Source organism: Muscardinus avellanarius, assembly GCF_963383645.1.
Source record: "Muscardinus avellanarius genome assembly, chromosome: 14".
NCBI classification, from domain to species: Eukaryota; Metazoa; Chordata; class Mammalia; order Rodentia; family Gliridae; genus Muscardinus; species Muscardinus avellanarius.
In genome coordinates this window covers 26,759,074-26,774,210 of record NC_137800.1, presented here as the reverse complement: position 1 = coordinate 26,774,210, position 15,137 = coordinate 26,759,074, and the positions used below count along the sequence as shown (strand labels likewise).

At 35.0% G+C, this 15,137-nt stretch overlaps 1 protein-coding gene across 2 annotated transcripts in view; it reads left to right on the top strand.

Moving 5' to 3' along the window:
• GLRA3 (glycine receptor alpha 3) overlaps positions 1–15,137 on the top strand; it is a gene marked incomplete at both ends in the record, with an annotated part of 146,484 nt that overhangs the window by 80,948 nt on the left and 50,399 nt on the right. For both annotated transcript variants that reach the window (XM_080709872.1, XM_080709871.1), the window contains 2 exons: positions 3,036–3,259; positions 14,626–14,708. In XM_080709872.1, the coding sequence (XP_080565998.1) occupies positions 3,036–3,259; positions 14,626–14,708 (307 nt within the window). The remainder of the gene's footprint in view (positions 1–3,035; positions 3,260–14,625; positions 14,709–15,137) is intronic.

Genomic DNA, 15,137 nt, shown 5'->3' with positions numbered 1-15,137 from the left:
TTATACCTCCAGGCTACACTCCCAGACCTATTTTTTTTTATTTTTTTACTTGGAAACAGGGTCTCTTAAGCCAGAGAACCAGGCTCCGAACCAGTGTGATCTTCCTGTCTCTGCCTCCCAAGCATGGGGATTACAAGCGTGCGCCACCACGCCCGGCTTTATTTTTCAATTTTAAATTTATACACATATTACTGAGTGAGATATAGAGTATTATTTCATTGATTCAACATACTTTAAGCTCTAATCAATGCTTCTTACTTTTATGTTTCCATGATTGGCACACAGGTTTAATTTTTTTTTGTAATTTTAAGATAATTCTGTCCTTTTCACAGAGAATAACTGTATAGTTACTGAAGAAGTCAAAGGGAAACTTGCAACTTCTCTAAGAGCCTCCAAAGAATTCTTATAAAATGACTTTCTCCCCTGTTGGTTTAGAGAATTGAACAGCACTTTCTCAATGGGCCATTATTTGAGAGTCAGTGGCCCCAGCAATCACACTCTTTGTGGAGGGTTCCTACAGCAGATGGTGCAGGCAATATGGGGATGATGTGGAGATGTTAGAAGTGCTTATCCCACCACTGAGTGTTACTGTTCTGCGCTTTGTGATGCACAGAACCTATGTTGTGCATTGCTTCAGAATTAAAAAAAAAACTTTTAAAAATGAATATTCAAAACATCTGTTAGATATCTGTTAGGTAGTTTGAGCATTGTTTTTATTTCTTTACAAACAAGTAAGTTTTCTGATCATTTTTAAATGGCCGAAGCATCTTATTAGGTTTTCTTAAAACTGGGAGAAATCTGGTTCACTTTTACCATTTGTTTGGAAATCTGAACTTTTGCCTTTGAATATTCAACACTCTTCAACTTATTACACACACACACAACACACACACACACACACACACACACACACACAATCTTGTTAGTAAATTCTTCAAAAAATTAAGCTGGGCATGGTAGCACACACTTCTAAACCCAATATTTGGGAGGCTTTTACAGGATGATCTCAGGTTTGAGACCAGTCTCAGCAACTTATGGAGATTCTGCTTCAAAATAAAAAATAAAATCCAGCTAGGGGTGTATCTCAGAAGTAGAGTACTCCTGAATAGAATCTTTAGTGCCCCTAAAAAATATTGTTAATGAACCTATGTGCAAATTTACTAAAAAAGACATATTTCTTAGGTTACTATTGATGCTGTAACAAATTGTCAGAAACTTAGTGCTCTTTGCATTATTTTTGAGATGGTCAGTAAGATGAAGCCACAAAAAGAGACAGAGAAACCCTGCCATATTGTCACTTTGGAAGATATATGGGGTACCTAAGAAGCAGAAAAATATTATCAGGTATGTAACCCTAGTAACATTAAAGGATAGTGGTCTAAAGGCATAGACATTGTTCAAAGGGTTATAGCAATATTTAATACAAATTCAGTTTCTTTACCTATAACACAAGCAATCTACCAGGTCCAAAGCTATGGAAGCATCATTTGTGATTGCTTGGTTACCATATTCTGATAACTCATAATGTAGTATTCAAGAAATAAGAAAATATCCAGATGTGGGGGTACATGCCTGTAATCCCAGTAGGAAAGAGGCTGAGACAGGAAAATCATAGGTTCTAAACCAATCTCAGCAACTTAGCAAGAGCCCGTTTCAAAAGGAAAAAAAAAAAATTGGGCTGGAGGTGTTGCTTGGAGACAAATTGTCCCTAAATTCAACCTACAGTGCCACAAAAACAAAAAAGAAATTGAGAGAGAAAAAAAGTAAAAAAGAGAAAAGAAGATTTTCAATTCCTTTGTGTATTTCCAGTTTTGTTAATTTTAAAGGAAATGAAGATTTCTTCAAATATTTTCCATAATAATGATTATAACAAAGTATTTATTTCAAAAATCTAAAAAAATCATATACACAAAGCTATAACATTTATTTTTACATACTGTCTATGAGAAAACACTACACATATACCTGCCATCAATCTGCCATTTTGCTTATTAGCCTGGAAGTTGTGAAAACTTTGCTGAAATAGCTGATGTTTCTCCTTTTAAAATCATCTGCTAAAGGTGTAATTGGGGAAATCTCATTAGCCAAATCATCTTAAAGGATTATTAGCAATTAACCTTTAATATTCAAAAGTCATCTTTGATGTTTTCCAAATTACTTATTTCATAGAACTTGCTATATTACATATGAGGAAATGTGTCTTCATCCTGAAGAAATATATATGGTCATTTTTCAAATGGTTGGCTTTCAAGAAAATTTCATTCAATATGTTCTCCATGCTAATGAATACCTACTAAAAGAAATTATTCCAGAAAAATAAAGGCAAAGGTGAAAATATTTTATTCCAAGCATCTAGTAGCAATTCAATGTTTTATTATGACAAACCAGGAAAGTACAACTTGAATGGAACCACAAAATATAAACAGATGCATCCATCTGGATTTTTTTTTGCTATGTTTTGTTTTATACCCCCACCCCCACCCCGAGCTCTATAAATCACCAAAGACATGGGCAAAAACTTCAGAACCAGAATGACTCTTTGAAGTAGTCATGAATGAGGACTGTGGGGTAGGGAGAGCTCCAAAGAATGTCAATACTCCTGTTATTTGTTTGTTTGTTTGTTTGTTTGATTGTTTAATGGTACTGAGGTTGTAACCCAGGGGCATTCAATCTTCAATCTGCACCCCCAGCCCTATTTTTTATTCTTTATTTTGAAACAGGGTCTCACTGAGTTGCAGAGGGCCTCACTAAGTAGCTGAGACTCTCCTTGAACGGTGATCCTCCAGTCTCAGCCTCCCGAATGCTGGGATTACAAGTGTGCACCACCATGCCCGGAAAAAATTTAAATTTTTAAAAAGACTTTATTTTTAGAATACTTTTAGGTTCGTTTCCATAAACTTCCTGCCCTGAAGCATTCAGAGTTTCTTCTGTTATCTACCTGTTCTACCTGGTGATATATTTGTTACAGTTGATAGACTTAAGGGGATTCTTCTACACTTTTAAAGCCCAGCCTTTCTTCTCTCTCTCTCCTTCAGGATTACAGAGTGAATATATTTCTTCGTCAGAAATGGAATGACCCTCGTCTTGCATATAGTGAATACCCTGATGATTCCTTAGACCTTGACCCATCCATGTTGGACTCCATTTGGAAACCCGATTTATTCTTTGCCAATGAAAAGGGTGCCAACTTTCATGAAGTCACTACAGACAACAAACTGCTAAGAATCTTCAAAAATGGAAATGTCCTTTACTCAATAAGGTGAGTCAGAGACTTAAATTCCTAATTTTAGTGAAATAAAGTATTATGGGGTCTTCCTTGTGTTTTGGTGAGAATTTAGAAACTTTTAGTAACTTAGTATTGTTCCACATGATGTTATTTTAATATATCCCTTTAAAAATATGTCTGATCAACAGTAAAATACCCATGTCCATGATTCAGGAACTGTACGAGTTATTCTTGGAAATCTACTTGAAAAATATAATGTGTCACAGGTCACAGGTTCTTTTTTTTTTTTTTTTGGTGGTACTGGGGATGGAACCCTTCTACCCCCAGGCTACACTCCCAGACCTATTTTACATTTTATTTGGAAACAGGGTCTCTTAAGCCAGCAAGGCTGGCTTGGAACCTGCACGAACCTCCTGTCTCAGCCTCCCAAGCACAGGGATTACAAGCGTGTACTACCACACCTGCTGTGGCACGATTTCTTTACATCAGCATGGTTGACAAGAGTCTCAGAGGTAAATAGAAAGGCAGCTAATTATATATTGTGATTTATTTTTGTATGTTATCTCTTTAAAATATAGATATACATACATGCATATTTGTAGGTATAAAGAAATGTTTACATTTTCTTATCTTGGCTCCATTTTACATAAATCATTTTCGGGTGTGTCCATAGCTTTAGATATTCTTGAGCTTCTCTATTCACCTTTTTCCATCTTCCTTAAATGAAGAAGATAGTAAGAAAAACCATGAGATAAAAATTATCCAATCTGAACAGCATATACAGGGTAGACTGGACTAAAGAATCTAGAGACTCAAGGGTCTGTGGGACAATAATAAAAGATGTAACATGTCACATCCACAGAGTCTCATGTAGAGCTGATAAAAGTATGGAGTTGAAATAATGTTAGAGGAAATACTGACTGAATTTGTTTCTTGTGTGTGGTACTGCGAATTGAACTCCTAGATGCATTATCTCTCTTAGCTACACCTGCAGTCCTTTTTTATTCTTTGTTTTGAAACAGATTCTCTCTAGGTTTGCTGAGAGTTTCACTAAGTTGCTGAGGCTGGTCTTGAACTTGCAATCCTCCTATCTCAGCCTCTCAAGTACTAGGATTACAGGCATGTGCCACCAATGACTAAACTTTTAAAATAAATTTTGCAAATGACCTAAATCTATAGATTGAAAAAGCAGAGTCCCTCAATAGGACAAACCCAAATATATCTGTATCAAGATACCTAAAACACAAACTTTTGAAAACTAAATAAAAATCTTGAAAACATCAAGTAAACAATAATACCTTATTGACAGAGAAATAACAATTAGCCTGATAGCAGATTTTTCATCAGAAATTACAGAGGCCACTGGGCCTGGTGGTGCACGCTTGTAATCCCAGCATTCAGGAGGCTGAGACAGGAGGTTCAGGGTTCGCAGACAGCCTCAGATACTTAGTGAGGCCCTTGGCAACTCAGTGAGACCCTCTTTCAAAATAAAGAATAAAAAAAAGAGAGCTGGGGGTGTAGCTTGAAGGTAGAATGCTCCTGGGTTCCATCCCCAGTACCAAAGAAAGAAAGAATGAAATGAAGAAAGAAAGAAAGGGAGGAAGGAAGGAACGGAGGGAGAGCAGAAGGAAAGAAGGAAGGAAGGAAGATCACAGAGGCCAGAAAGAAATGATACATACTTTTCAAATGCTGAGAGAAAGAAACAGTCATTCTAGCATATCGTGAATATATCCTTCAAGACTTTCTTGGAAAAAGAAAAATCAAGATAATGTTTCATAAGTAAATCTACCCTGAAAGTGTAGCTAAGAAAATGTTCTAAGCAGAAAAAATGATGAAAGAGGGAACATAGAAATATCAAGAAGAAAAAAAGGATCCATTAGCAAAATATGGGTAAATATTATAGTTTTTCTTCTCATGTTGAGTTTCCTAAATTATATCCCACAGTTGAAGAAAAATTACAATATTGATACAGGGGCAAAATGAAGGTAAGAAACAAGAAAACACTTTTATAAACATGCAGAAATTACCCTAGTAACATTTGGTGTTGTGTATATATATTTTCATGCACCTGACTTGATAAAAACTGGGAAGATGATTTGTTAAAAATCTATAAAAGTACAATTATTTATTGGCAATTCTACTTCTAAGAATCTAAATTATATATGTACTCATATAGATGTATTTATTCAGATGCCCATGGCAGCAATGAAATAACAAAAAAGAAAGAGCCTATATATTCATTAATAAGAACATGGCTGAACATAATGACAGACCCATATCCTGAAATACTCAGCATGAGATATATCTAAATGGATTCATAAGAAACATCCTGTAAAACTTGCATATGTTATGTTTAAAAGAAATATTGTGTGCTGATTTATCATCTAAAGCATTTATATTTATGTAAGTACAGATATGTATGTAAAACTACATGTGCAACAATGTATTATTGTATGACAAAATTCTGGTCAGTCTCAAGCCACAAATATCAGTGTTCTCATTACATAATGGAGCTGAAAAGTTTTTATATTCTGGTGACACCAAAGCTATCCTAAGGGCATATCACAATACATTATTTATGTGTTTGTGGTAATGCTGATGTAAACCAACCTACTATACTGCAAATTCTATAAAGGTATATTACATACAGCCTGTACAGCAGGCATGTAGTACATGTGCTATTTAAGTGTAGGCGAATACATTTGATGTTCACACAACGAAATCACCTCACAATGCATTTTCTAGAAATCATCCCTGTCATTGACCAACACCGACAGTATGTGCAGATTCATACAGGACTTTTAGATGGATGCCCAACAATTGATTAAGGATAATCAACCTGTGAATTCTGTTGTTATGAACATGAATCTAGGGGAAGAGGGAAGCTCACCAAGTGCTGTGTGCATGTCTGTCCATATCACTCTAAATTACATTTTGATGTGAGCAAATAATGCACCAATAAATATGTATGGAAACAAAAACCAAGGCATAAAAAAATGAATAACCAACTATGGAATTGAGTACTGGGATTTAGGCAACAATTATGGGGAACTATAAAATTGACCATAAGTTTATGCTGTTTCAATTATTTTAGAATGAATTATATGCTACTTATGAATTAAATATACATGTTACAAGTGACAGATTCTTTTATGGTTAGACAATGGTTCTTGACTCTTCTCTTCTGTGGGTTCATGATGGTTATCAAGGGATTCCTGACAGGGTATACATAGCATGAGTTTAATTCCTTTTCTGCTCATTTCAAGTTAACCTTTGTGAAAAATACTATCCTATTTTTAATTATAAAGTATTGATTTCCTTAGGGGAGGTTTGGGGTGGTATGATTTGGAAAATATATCACCAAGTAGCATGGAATGATTAATCATTTTGCAAAGTTAGAATGCCTAGACTATTTCCATTGATAGAATTTAAATTGTGTGTGTGCGCGTGTTTGTGTATGTGTGTGTGTGTTTATGTGTGTGTATATAAAAGACATCCAGTTATGGTTATTCATCTCAAGTTTTATTTATTAGAGTTAGAAATGATCAACAAAAGCATTTAGTTTGTTCTTCATCATTGAATAGAATGCAACAACTAAAGAACTTTTTCGTGTAGGAGCTTTTTGATAATTATGTTTTTAAAACTCAAAGCAATTAATTCTGTCTATCCTGAAAAATTGTCAAATAAAATGAATCTTTTTACTAGGAAATTGTATAATTTCAAGACTGAGACTGTACTAAAACAATTGATCCAATTTAAATATATGATATTAAAATGTTAAGTCACCCGGGCGTGGTGGTGCACACTTGTAATCCCAGCATTTGGGAGGCTGAGACAGGAGGATCACGGTTCGCAGCCAGCCTCAGCTACTTATTGACACCCTTTGCAACTCAGTGAGACTCTACTTCAAAATAAAAAATAAAAAATAGGGCTGGGAATGTAGCTTGGAGGTAGAATGGCCCTGAGTTCCATTCCCAGTACAAAAAAAAATTTTTTTGAATGCATTTTATAAATAATGTCATCCATTATGAATATCTCATAATTCTTTTAATATTTGGAGGAGAGCTATGGGATAATTCAGAAATACACCTTTTGTCTTTCAGCATGAATTCAGATGAAACAGATGGTCTCTTGGTTCCGCCTCTTTGTCTGCCATATCCTGGCTCACATGATCAAAGAAAATTTTCATATTTAGTGAGTTGTTTTTGGAAATCTCACAGGACTTTGAAATCTTCAAATCTTCAGTTTCTTTGTTCACAAAAAATTCTGCTAGAAAAAAAAATCACGTTCAATTTACAAATGGAGCATCTGTGGTGTTTCATGTGAGATCTGAATTTTCTGCTTGTTTTAAAGAAAGAAGCAAACTGTCCTAGCCAAACTTGACCTATTGAACTTAACATTTATCTGCCTTTTTTTTCCCTTAAGCCCCAGGAAAACAATAAAGTGGGCTGAATACAGGATAGAAATAACATTACTACACAGGAGGATGAAAGTAATGGGGAAAAGTAAGTCAACAGCAGACAAGCTTAACAAATGAATGCATTGTGAAAAGTGGCTTCACACACAGAGAGAATAAAAGCCCAAGGCAACACGCGGGGACCCTACAAGGAAAAATAAACATCTTCCAACTTTTACAAATTTGAAGTCAGAAAGTGGATGCTAGAAGAGATCCAAAAAATAATTGATATAAACCATCAGAGGAACAACAGTGAACTCTTTGTTCCTAATTTCCTTTAGACCAAGGACTGCCACTGTGTCTTCTGATCTGGGCAGAAAGCAGGACAGGAAATGTCAGAGGTTCCTCCAACAGCTTCAGTAGCAAAGACTTCCAGAAACACCTAGTGCCTTGCATGAGGTGTCATGCAAAGCAACTGGGGTTGAAATGAGGTCTTTATCTAACATGGTTATAACCCCTAGCCAGCTCTAACATGGCAAGCCCAGACCTAAACTTCTACTCAGAAGTTGACAGAATAATGCATATCTGTGGAAACTAACTTGCCCAAGAGAAAAGATCTGCAGATGCTTAAAAGAGAGGAGGGAAATGAGGAAGAAAGTCATATTACCATTCTATATCCTGGGCAGTCCTCTCATCCTGTAATTAAGATCATTACTCAGTGAGCATCAACTACTAATTGAGATATTCATAATTTTAGTGGATATTTGAGGATATTTTAAAAGTTGTATAAAGCAGAGAACAAAGAGACACAGAGAAGAAGAAAAAGACAACAAAAGAATTTTTTTTAATGACTCAAAAGAAAATAGAGAAAGCAGAAAAGAGTATAAGAAAAATTTCTGGGCCAAAAAGACAACTGCTTACATGAAATAAGATACCATCTAGAAAAAGAGAAATGGAAACCTCTATTGCATACTAAGAACAAATAGTGGGAAATGTCAACAGCACGTTGGGAAGGTGACGTGAAGAAACCTCCCAGGAAGGAGAATCAAGATGCAGAGACACAGACAGTAGGAAAGGGTGTGAAAAACAGGACATGGGTCAGAGGTCCAGCACACAACTGAAAAGGAAGAAGGGCAGACAATGAAGAATGATTCCATAAAAAGCAGAATTGTCCGATTTCCTACTGTGCTTATGCACGGAGCAGGAGTTTTTTCTTTGAGTGGAGAGTTGAATTGGAAGCAGTAAGAATCTAGAAATCAAAGTGATTGTGAAAATGAGACAGTTATTAACACTAAGGAAAACAAAATGCTACACAAGAGCTATAATTATAGCAAACTACCAAGCTTAACCAGGAACAATAATTACATATTCATAACATATAAACACTAACTATTTGTTTAACCATAAATGTTTATATAACTAAGTTTTGAGGATTGGTTGAGAGTTAAGTATACATGGAATATGGCATAAAAATTAATTCTTATATTCTACCTGTAGTGAATTCATATATAATTCTGAATATTTTAAAGAGCAACCATAATATTATAAGAATTTACATATATGAACATAAGTGGTACATAAATAACTAAAAATAAATAACTAAAAACAAGCTACTTCTGAGGGTCTATAACTGAGGTTAGAATCAGGCAGAACAAAGCTTCTACTGTTTTTGTATGTATTATAGAACCATTTAAATTATTAAATTATATAGATGAATTATATTGATAATTTTATAATAAATAACTTTTCCAGTAGGACTTTGGAGCCAGACACATGACTCAAGATTGGCAAGTTTGGGATTTTAAAGTTAGCCTGTCACTTTTTCACAGATGCTGATGGAAGACACAAGACTCCTGAGACAGGGACAAGGGAATTCCTTATTCGCTGTAAGCTAGTAGCATGCATATCAGCATATTGCCTTACTTGTCCTCAAGTCTCTCTGGAACAGTGCAATGGGCTTAGATAAATACATCACATAGTGTGTGATGTCACAACTATGGGGACTGAATGTGAAGAAACCACTGCTTATAGGGCAAGCCAAAAATAAGCTTCCTCTCTGTCCAAGTGAGCAATGTTACCTCATCTCTGCAAATTAGCATTGAACAAACACCTCTGAGAAATGGCTCAGGTAAACAGAACTCAAAGACTTGCAATCTTGGCATGCCCAGCCAGGGCTACAGGAGAAAAAGAAGCCCAAGGAAGACTACATCCCCCAATCCAGATCCAGGCTCTGCAGTAACTAGCTGTGGTCTGGGACAACCTCTTTACTTCTGAAAGTGTCGTGTTTCTTCTGTGTATGATAGTAATAATCCTAATGATCTTGAGCCTAAAATAATGAATGTAAAACAGCCAGCATAGTGCCAGGCATATAAATAAATGCTATAGTTGTTGTTTTTGTATTTCCAAAAAGTAAAACAAAACAAAAAAGCATAAATGGTGGTGATTTTCCGAATCTATACAGCAGCACTGAATTGTCTCTTGTAAATTTCAACCTAGACCTCGGTTTAGCACTTCTAATATGGGAATGAAAGTTATTTATTTATTTATTTATTTATTTATTTATTTATTTATTTATTTATGGTGCTGGGGGTGGAATCCAGGGGCTTTTCTACCTCCTTACTACATTCCCAGACCTATTTTATACTTTATTTGGAAATAGGGTCTCACTAAGTTGCTGAGAGCCTCACTAGCTGAGGCTGGCTTTGAACCTGTGTGATCCTCCTGTCTCAGCTTCCAAAGTGCTGGTATTACAAGGGTGCGCCACCACACCCAGCTAGGAACTCAATATCCTTATCACAAAATAATGGAATGTCAGAGACGTTAGATATACTGCTCACTTTACGAATGCAACTACTACTTACCACTTTCATACTTGAGTTACAGAAGCATTGTTGCTTTGAAAGTCAAATAACAAGAGGAAAGTTTATGACAAAGATGCTTATGTGACAACTTGTCAAAAGTCATAAAATAATTGCAACTATCGCATAAGGTCATATAATCACACTTTCTTTGAAATGTGTGCAAAGAATTAGTTGACTTGTATAGTGTGTGTGTGTGTGTGTGTGTGTGTGTGTGTGAGTTTGTATTATGTGTGTGTTGCTGAAGATTGAACCCTGGGACATGCTACCTCTAAGTTATATCCCCATCACTTTTTATTATTTTACTTTGAAATAGGATATCACTAAGCTACTACACAAAGGCCTCGAGTCTGTAATCCTCCTGTTTTAGCCTCCTTAGTACTGGGATTACAGATATGCACTGTCACACCTGGCTATGTGGATTTTGTAATATCAGCAGAGTCCATTTTTAAACAGAAAAGCATATTTCCAACAAATGGCTTTAAAATGCTTTTTTATTTAAGAGAAATCTACTTATAGTGCTATAAAAATATATGTATGAAAAATCTGGCTCGTGTAACGATGTATTTTTCTGAAGAGGTCCGCCACTTTCTGGCATCAGCTTCTTAAGAGGTCTGTCATCAATACCGAGATTACTTTGGTGAGAGGCTGATAAAATATATACTTGTCTCTAAGATCAAATGACAACAAAACTTCAGAATCTGGTCATGGGAACTAATTCTAATCTCTTTTCTAATGCTCCAACCATCTAATCTCTTCTAAGAATTATCCTTTATAATCCCATTTCTAATCAAATACCAAATTACTCAAATACATAAAATTCTTTGGAAAATTTATTATACTTTCTATAATTTAATTATATTTGGTTAACTTATTTTGGAAGAATTATTTATATAGATTTTACTTCAAAATTTAGTACTAGTAGTATATGCATTGTATCCATTGTGTTATAAAATATATAAAATGTGCAGTGCCATATTAATTATAGAATCTGTTTTTATGAACAATGTTTCAATGGTTTTGTGAGGCAATCTATACTTAAAGGAAGACTGTGGAATCTAGAATTAGACCCCTGGGGCTACAAATTCTACTCTAACAATTTCTGCTGTGTAATGTGAGGTGAGTTACTTAACCTCTATGTTTCCTCATCTATAAAATAGATATATCTATTCTTTATCTTGTTAGTTTATAGTGCAGAGTAAATGAATTACCATACATAAAATATTTGGAATACTGCCTACCACAAAGTAAATATTACAAATGTTTCAGCTTTATGTTAAAACAGAAAATAATTCCAAGATAATTAAATTGCTAAATAAGAGACTACTGTCTTTATGATTCTAGCTTTGAAACGTTTAAAAACTATTAAAAATATCTATTTTCACAAAAGGTCTATAAATGGTGTCAGGAAACATGTTTTAAATTCAGTTAGTGGCTGAGATAGACACTATACTATAGGCAATTATTTTTCAAAAATGGGCAGTCATTAAATTTTAATGATGTTCATTGTTGCTCACAGACGATAGTCAGCTTTTTTTAACATTACTACCTCACCAAGCCAAGACTTCTTAAGGGAAAATAAGAAACACTATATCCTGTTTATCTGTCTTGTCTCAGAAAGAGAACTTAGTGTCCTTACACGAGTAGATATTCATTTCCAAAACAGTAAAGTTTGAGTAATTGCCTCTTCCTTTAGCTTTATTTTGATGTGGTGAGAACATATTTTTAATTTGTATATAGAGTTTTGATACATACATATACATATCAATTCAGCTGATACATATTTTTCGCCAATATGTTCTTAAAGAAGCAATTGTATTTTACCTTAAACTAGAAGAAAAAATTCAGTAAACAGATTTTTCAGGATATGATTTATAACAGGAGTTCTACAATCTGTGTCTCACTTTGCCAAATAATTCCTTTCAAGTGCTAATTTTTTTAGAATTACATAATGTCTCTCATTTTATGCCAGAAAAATAGTCAGGATATGAATTTGACATCACATTCATGGTGAGAGTGTGGAAAAAAGATTCTGAGAATGCTATTTACTTCCATACAAAAGGTCAGAGAATTCTGGCTGGCTGAGAGCCTGGGATGTTTGGAAAATGAATGTGTGTACATTGTCAAATGTACATGTGCATACTCTTCTAATAAAACCCTTTCACAAGGCAGAGAACATTGTGTCCACCTAATTTCACAATGGCCTTTTTAAGAGAGAACTTTGTAAGTCTACACAATTACTTATAGAATCATTTAATCTAGAGGAACCAGGAGGAAAACTGCTTTTGAATATTGAGCTTTGAATTATTTGGGGGTATTATGGACTCTGATTCAAATAAATTGCCAAAACAAACCTCATGGGTCTTTTAAAAATTCAGCAGCTCCATATGTCTGTCTATTTATGGCTCCCAAATTTATGCTAATTGGACGTAATTCGCCAAGATATTCACTGTAGAAAATAGCTCTTTATAACTTTGTGCCTCTGATCTACATAAAAATGCCATTTTGGAGACTACAGTTAGAAGAGTTGCTTGTAATTTTTTGTTAAAACTTAAATATTACTTACATGTTATTTAATTCATTCATCTTTGGTCCACAGTTTAAAATTTAAGAGAAGGGGCCATGAGAGAGTCTGGGAGTGGTAGAGTGTGGTAATGAAGCCACATGTGGTGGAACACACCTGTAATCTCAGTACTTGGGAGGCTGGGACAGGAGGATCACAAGTTCACAGCCTGCCTCTGAAACTGAGGCCCTTTGCAACTTAGTGAGACCATGTTTCAAAATAAGAAAATAAAAAATTGAGCTAGAGATTTAGCTCAGAGGTAGAATGCCCCTGGGTTTTATCCCCAGTGACACACACACACACACACACACACACACACACACACACACACACACATACACATGATATTATTGAGTATTTCCTGTGTCAATCACTCACCTGAGCCCATTTAATGTATCAATGTCTTGCTGTCAGCACCTCTCTAGAGTTGATGCTATCATTACCTTCACTTTAGAGATAAAAAACTTCAGAGCAGTAAGGTCAAAGGTCTGTGCCTGTGGTCACAAAGTTGAGGTTATCTACTTACAAATACACTTAATTTTGATGGGAATACTTTCTTCAATGAAAGAGGCCAGCTAGAGTTTTCCAATAAGGACTTCATTTGAAGAATGCTGGGTTTGGATCCAAGTCTCTTCTCAATCCAATCCCTCCTCTTCCTCCTCCTCCTCCTCCTCCTCCTCCTCCTCCTCCTCCTCCTCCTCCTCCTCCTCTTCTTCTTCCTCTTCCTCCTCCCCCTCCTCCTTCTCCTCCTCCTTTTTTCCCTCTCTCTCCCTCCCTCTCTCTCCCTTTCTCTCTTCTACAAGAACTAAAATTTCTTAGTAGACCCAGGAAACATTTGGGCCATATATTTTTCTAACAAAATGTACTCAAGAGTGATAAATTATATGGAATACCAACATATTAATACTCTACGGAAGTATGGGGGAGGGGACAGAATGCTGGCATATAACACTGGATTATACTTTGTGTAAAGCAAAGTCAAAAGTTTGGTGAGCATGGAATTATATCACAGATACTACAGGGTATGTCCTAACCCTGTATGTGACTTGGAAAAATACCCTATTAACTAAAATTTCAAGTTCTCCAATTCGATTCCACTAAATAATGCTGGATTTTCACTGATAAATTCTTCAGTGTAGTTACAATGACTGAAAATTGTCACTTATGATTGCTTCTCTGAATGCTGCTTTTCCACATTTAGAGCTCCACTTCCTCACATATACTTGCCTCTTAAATATTCCATTAATGAGATTTTGGGGAAATGTACTTTTTGGCATTTAATATTCATTTTATAAAACTCACACTCAAATGTCAATGATCTCTTCTGGAAATGTGATCTCTTCTAGACATCCACTACAATCCTCTCTAATGAAATTAAAACAAATAGATAATCCATTCAAAAAATCATATTTGCCTTTATACAAAGGTGTAGCTATTTCATAGAAATAACATAGCTAAGCTTGAGGAAAATTTATTATGATAAATGATAATCACTACCAAAGCAAAAATGTTCTTCCCCCAAAATAGAAAATTAAATAAGTTATACATATTCTTTAAAAATAATTATTTCTAATTCTTTCAGATTAACATTAACACTCTCCTGTCCCATGGATCTCAAGAATTTTCCAATGGATGTACAAACATGTATAATGCAACTGGAAAGTTGTAAGTATAAAAAATTATTTTTCTGAATATTTCAAATAGATACAAGCATTTAATGGCTTATATAATTCAAATTTACCACATATTTACTAAATAGGTATGTACTTTCTATTGGATATTAAAAGTAATGATGTCTGGCAACACCTGAACTCCATACACTATGAGAAGGGAACAAACTGAGGATCTAGAAACTATTGTTCTTAAACTTGAAATAAAATATATGTGTCTATACACATCACCAAAAGGGAAAATAATCATTTAAAACAAACTGCTATTTATTTCTTGAGTGGCTACTACATACCCAGCATTCTGCCTATATCATTTTTTATGTTTACAACAAAGATGTTGTCACCCCCAGTTTTCAGATGCATGAATGGGCATTGAGGTGACTGGATGTGCCGCAAGTCAGAGTTGATCATGACAAACTGTCTG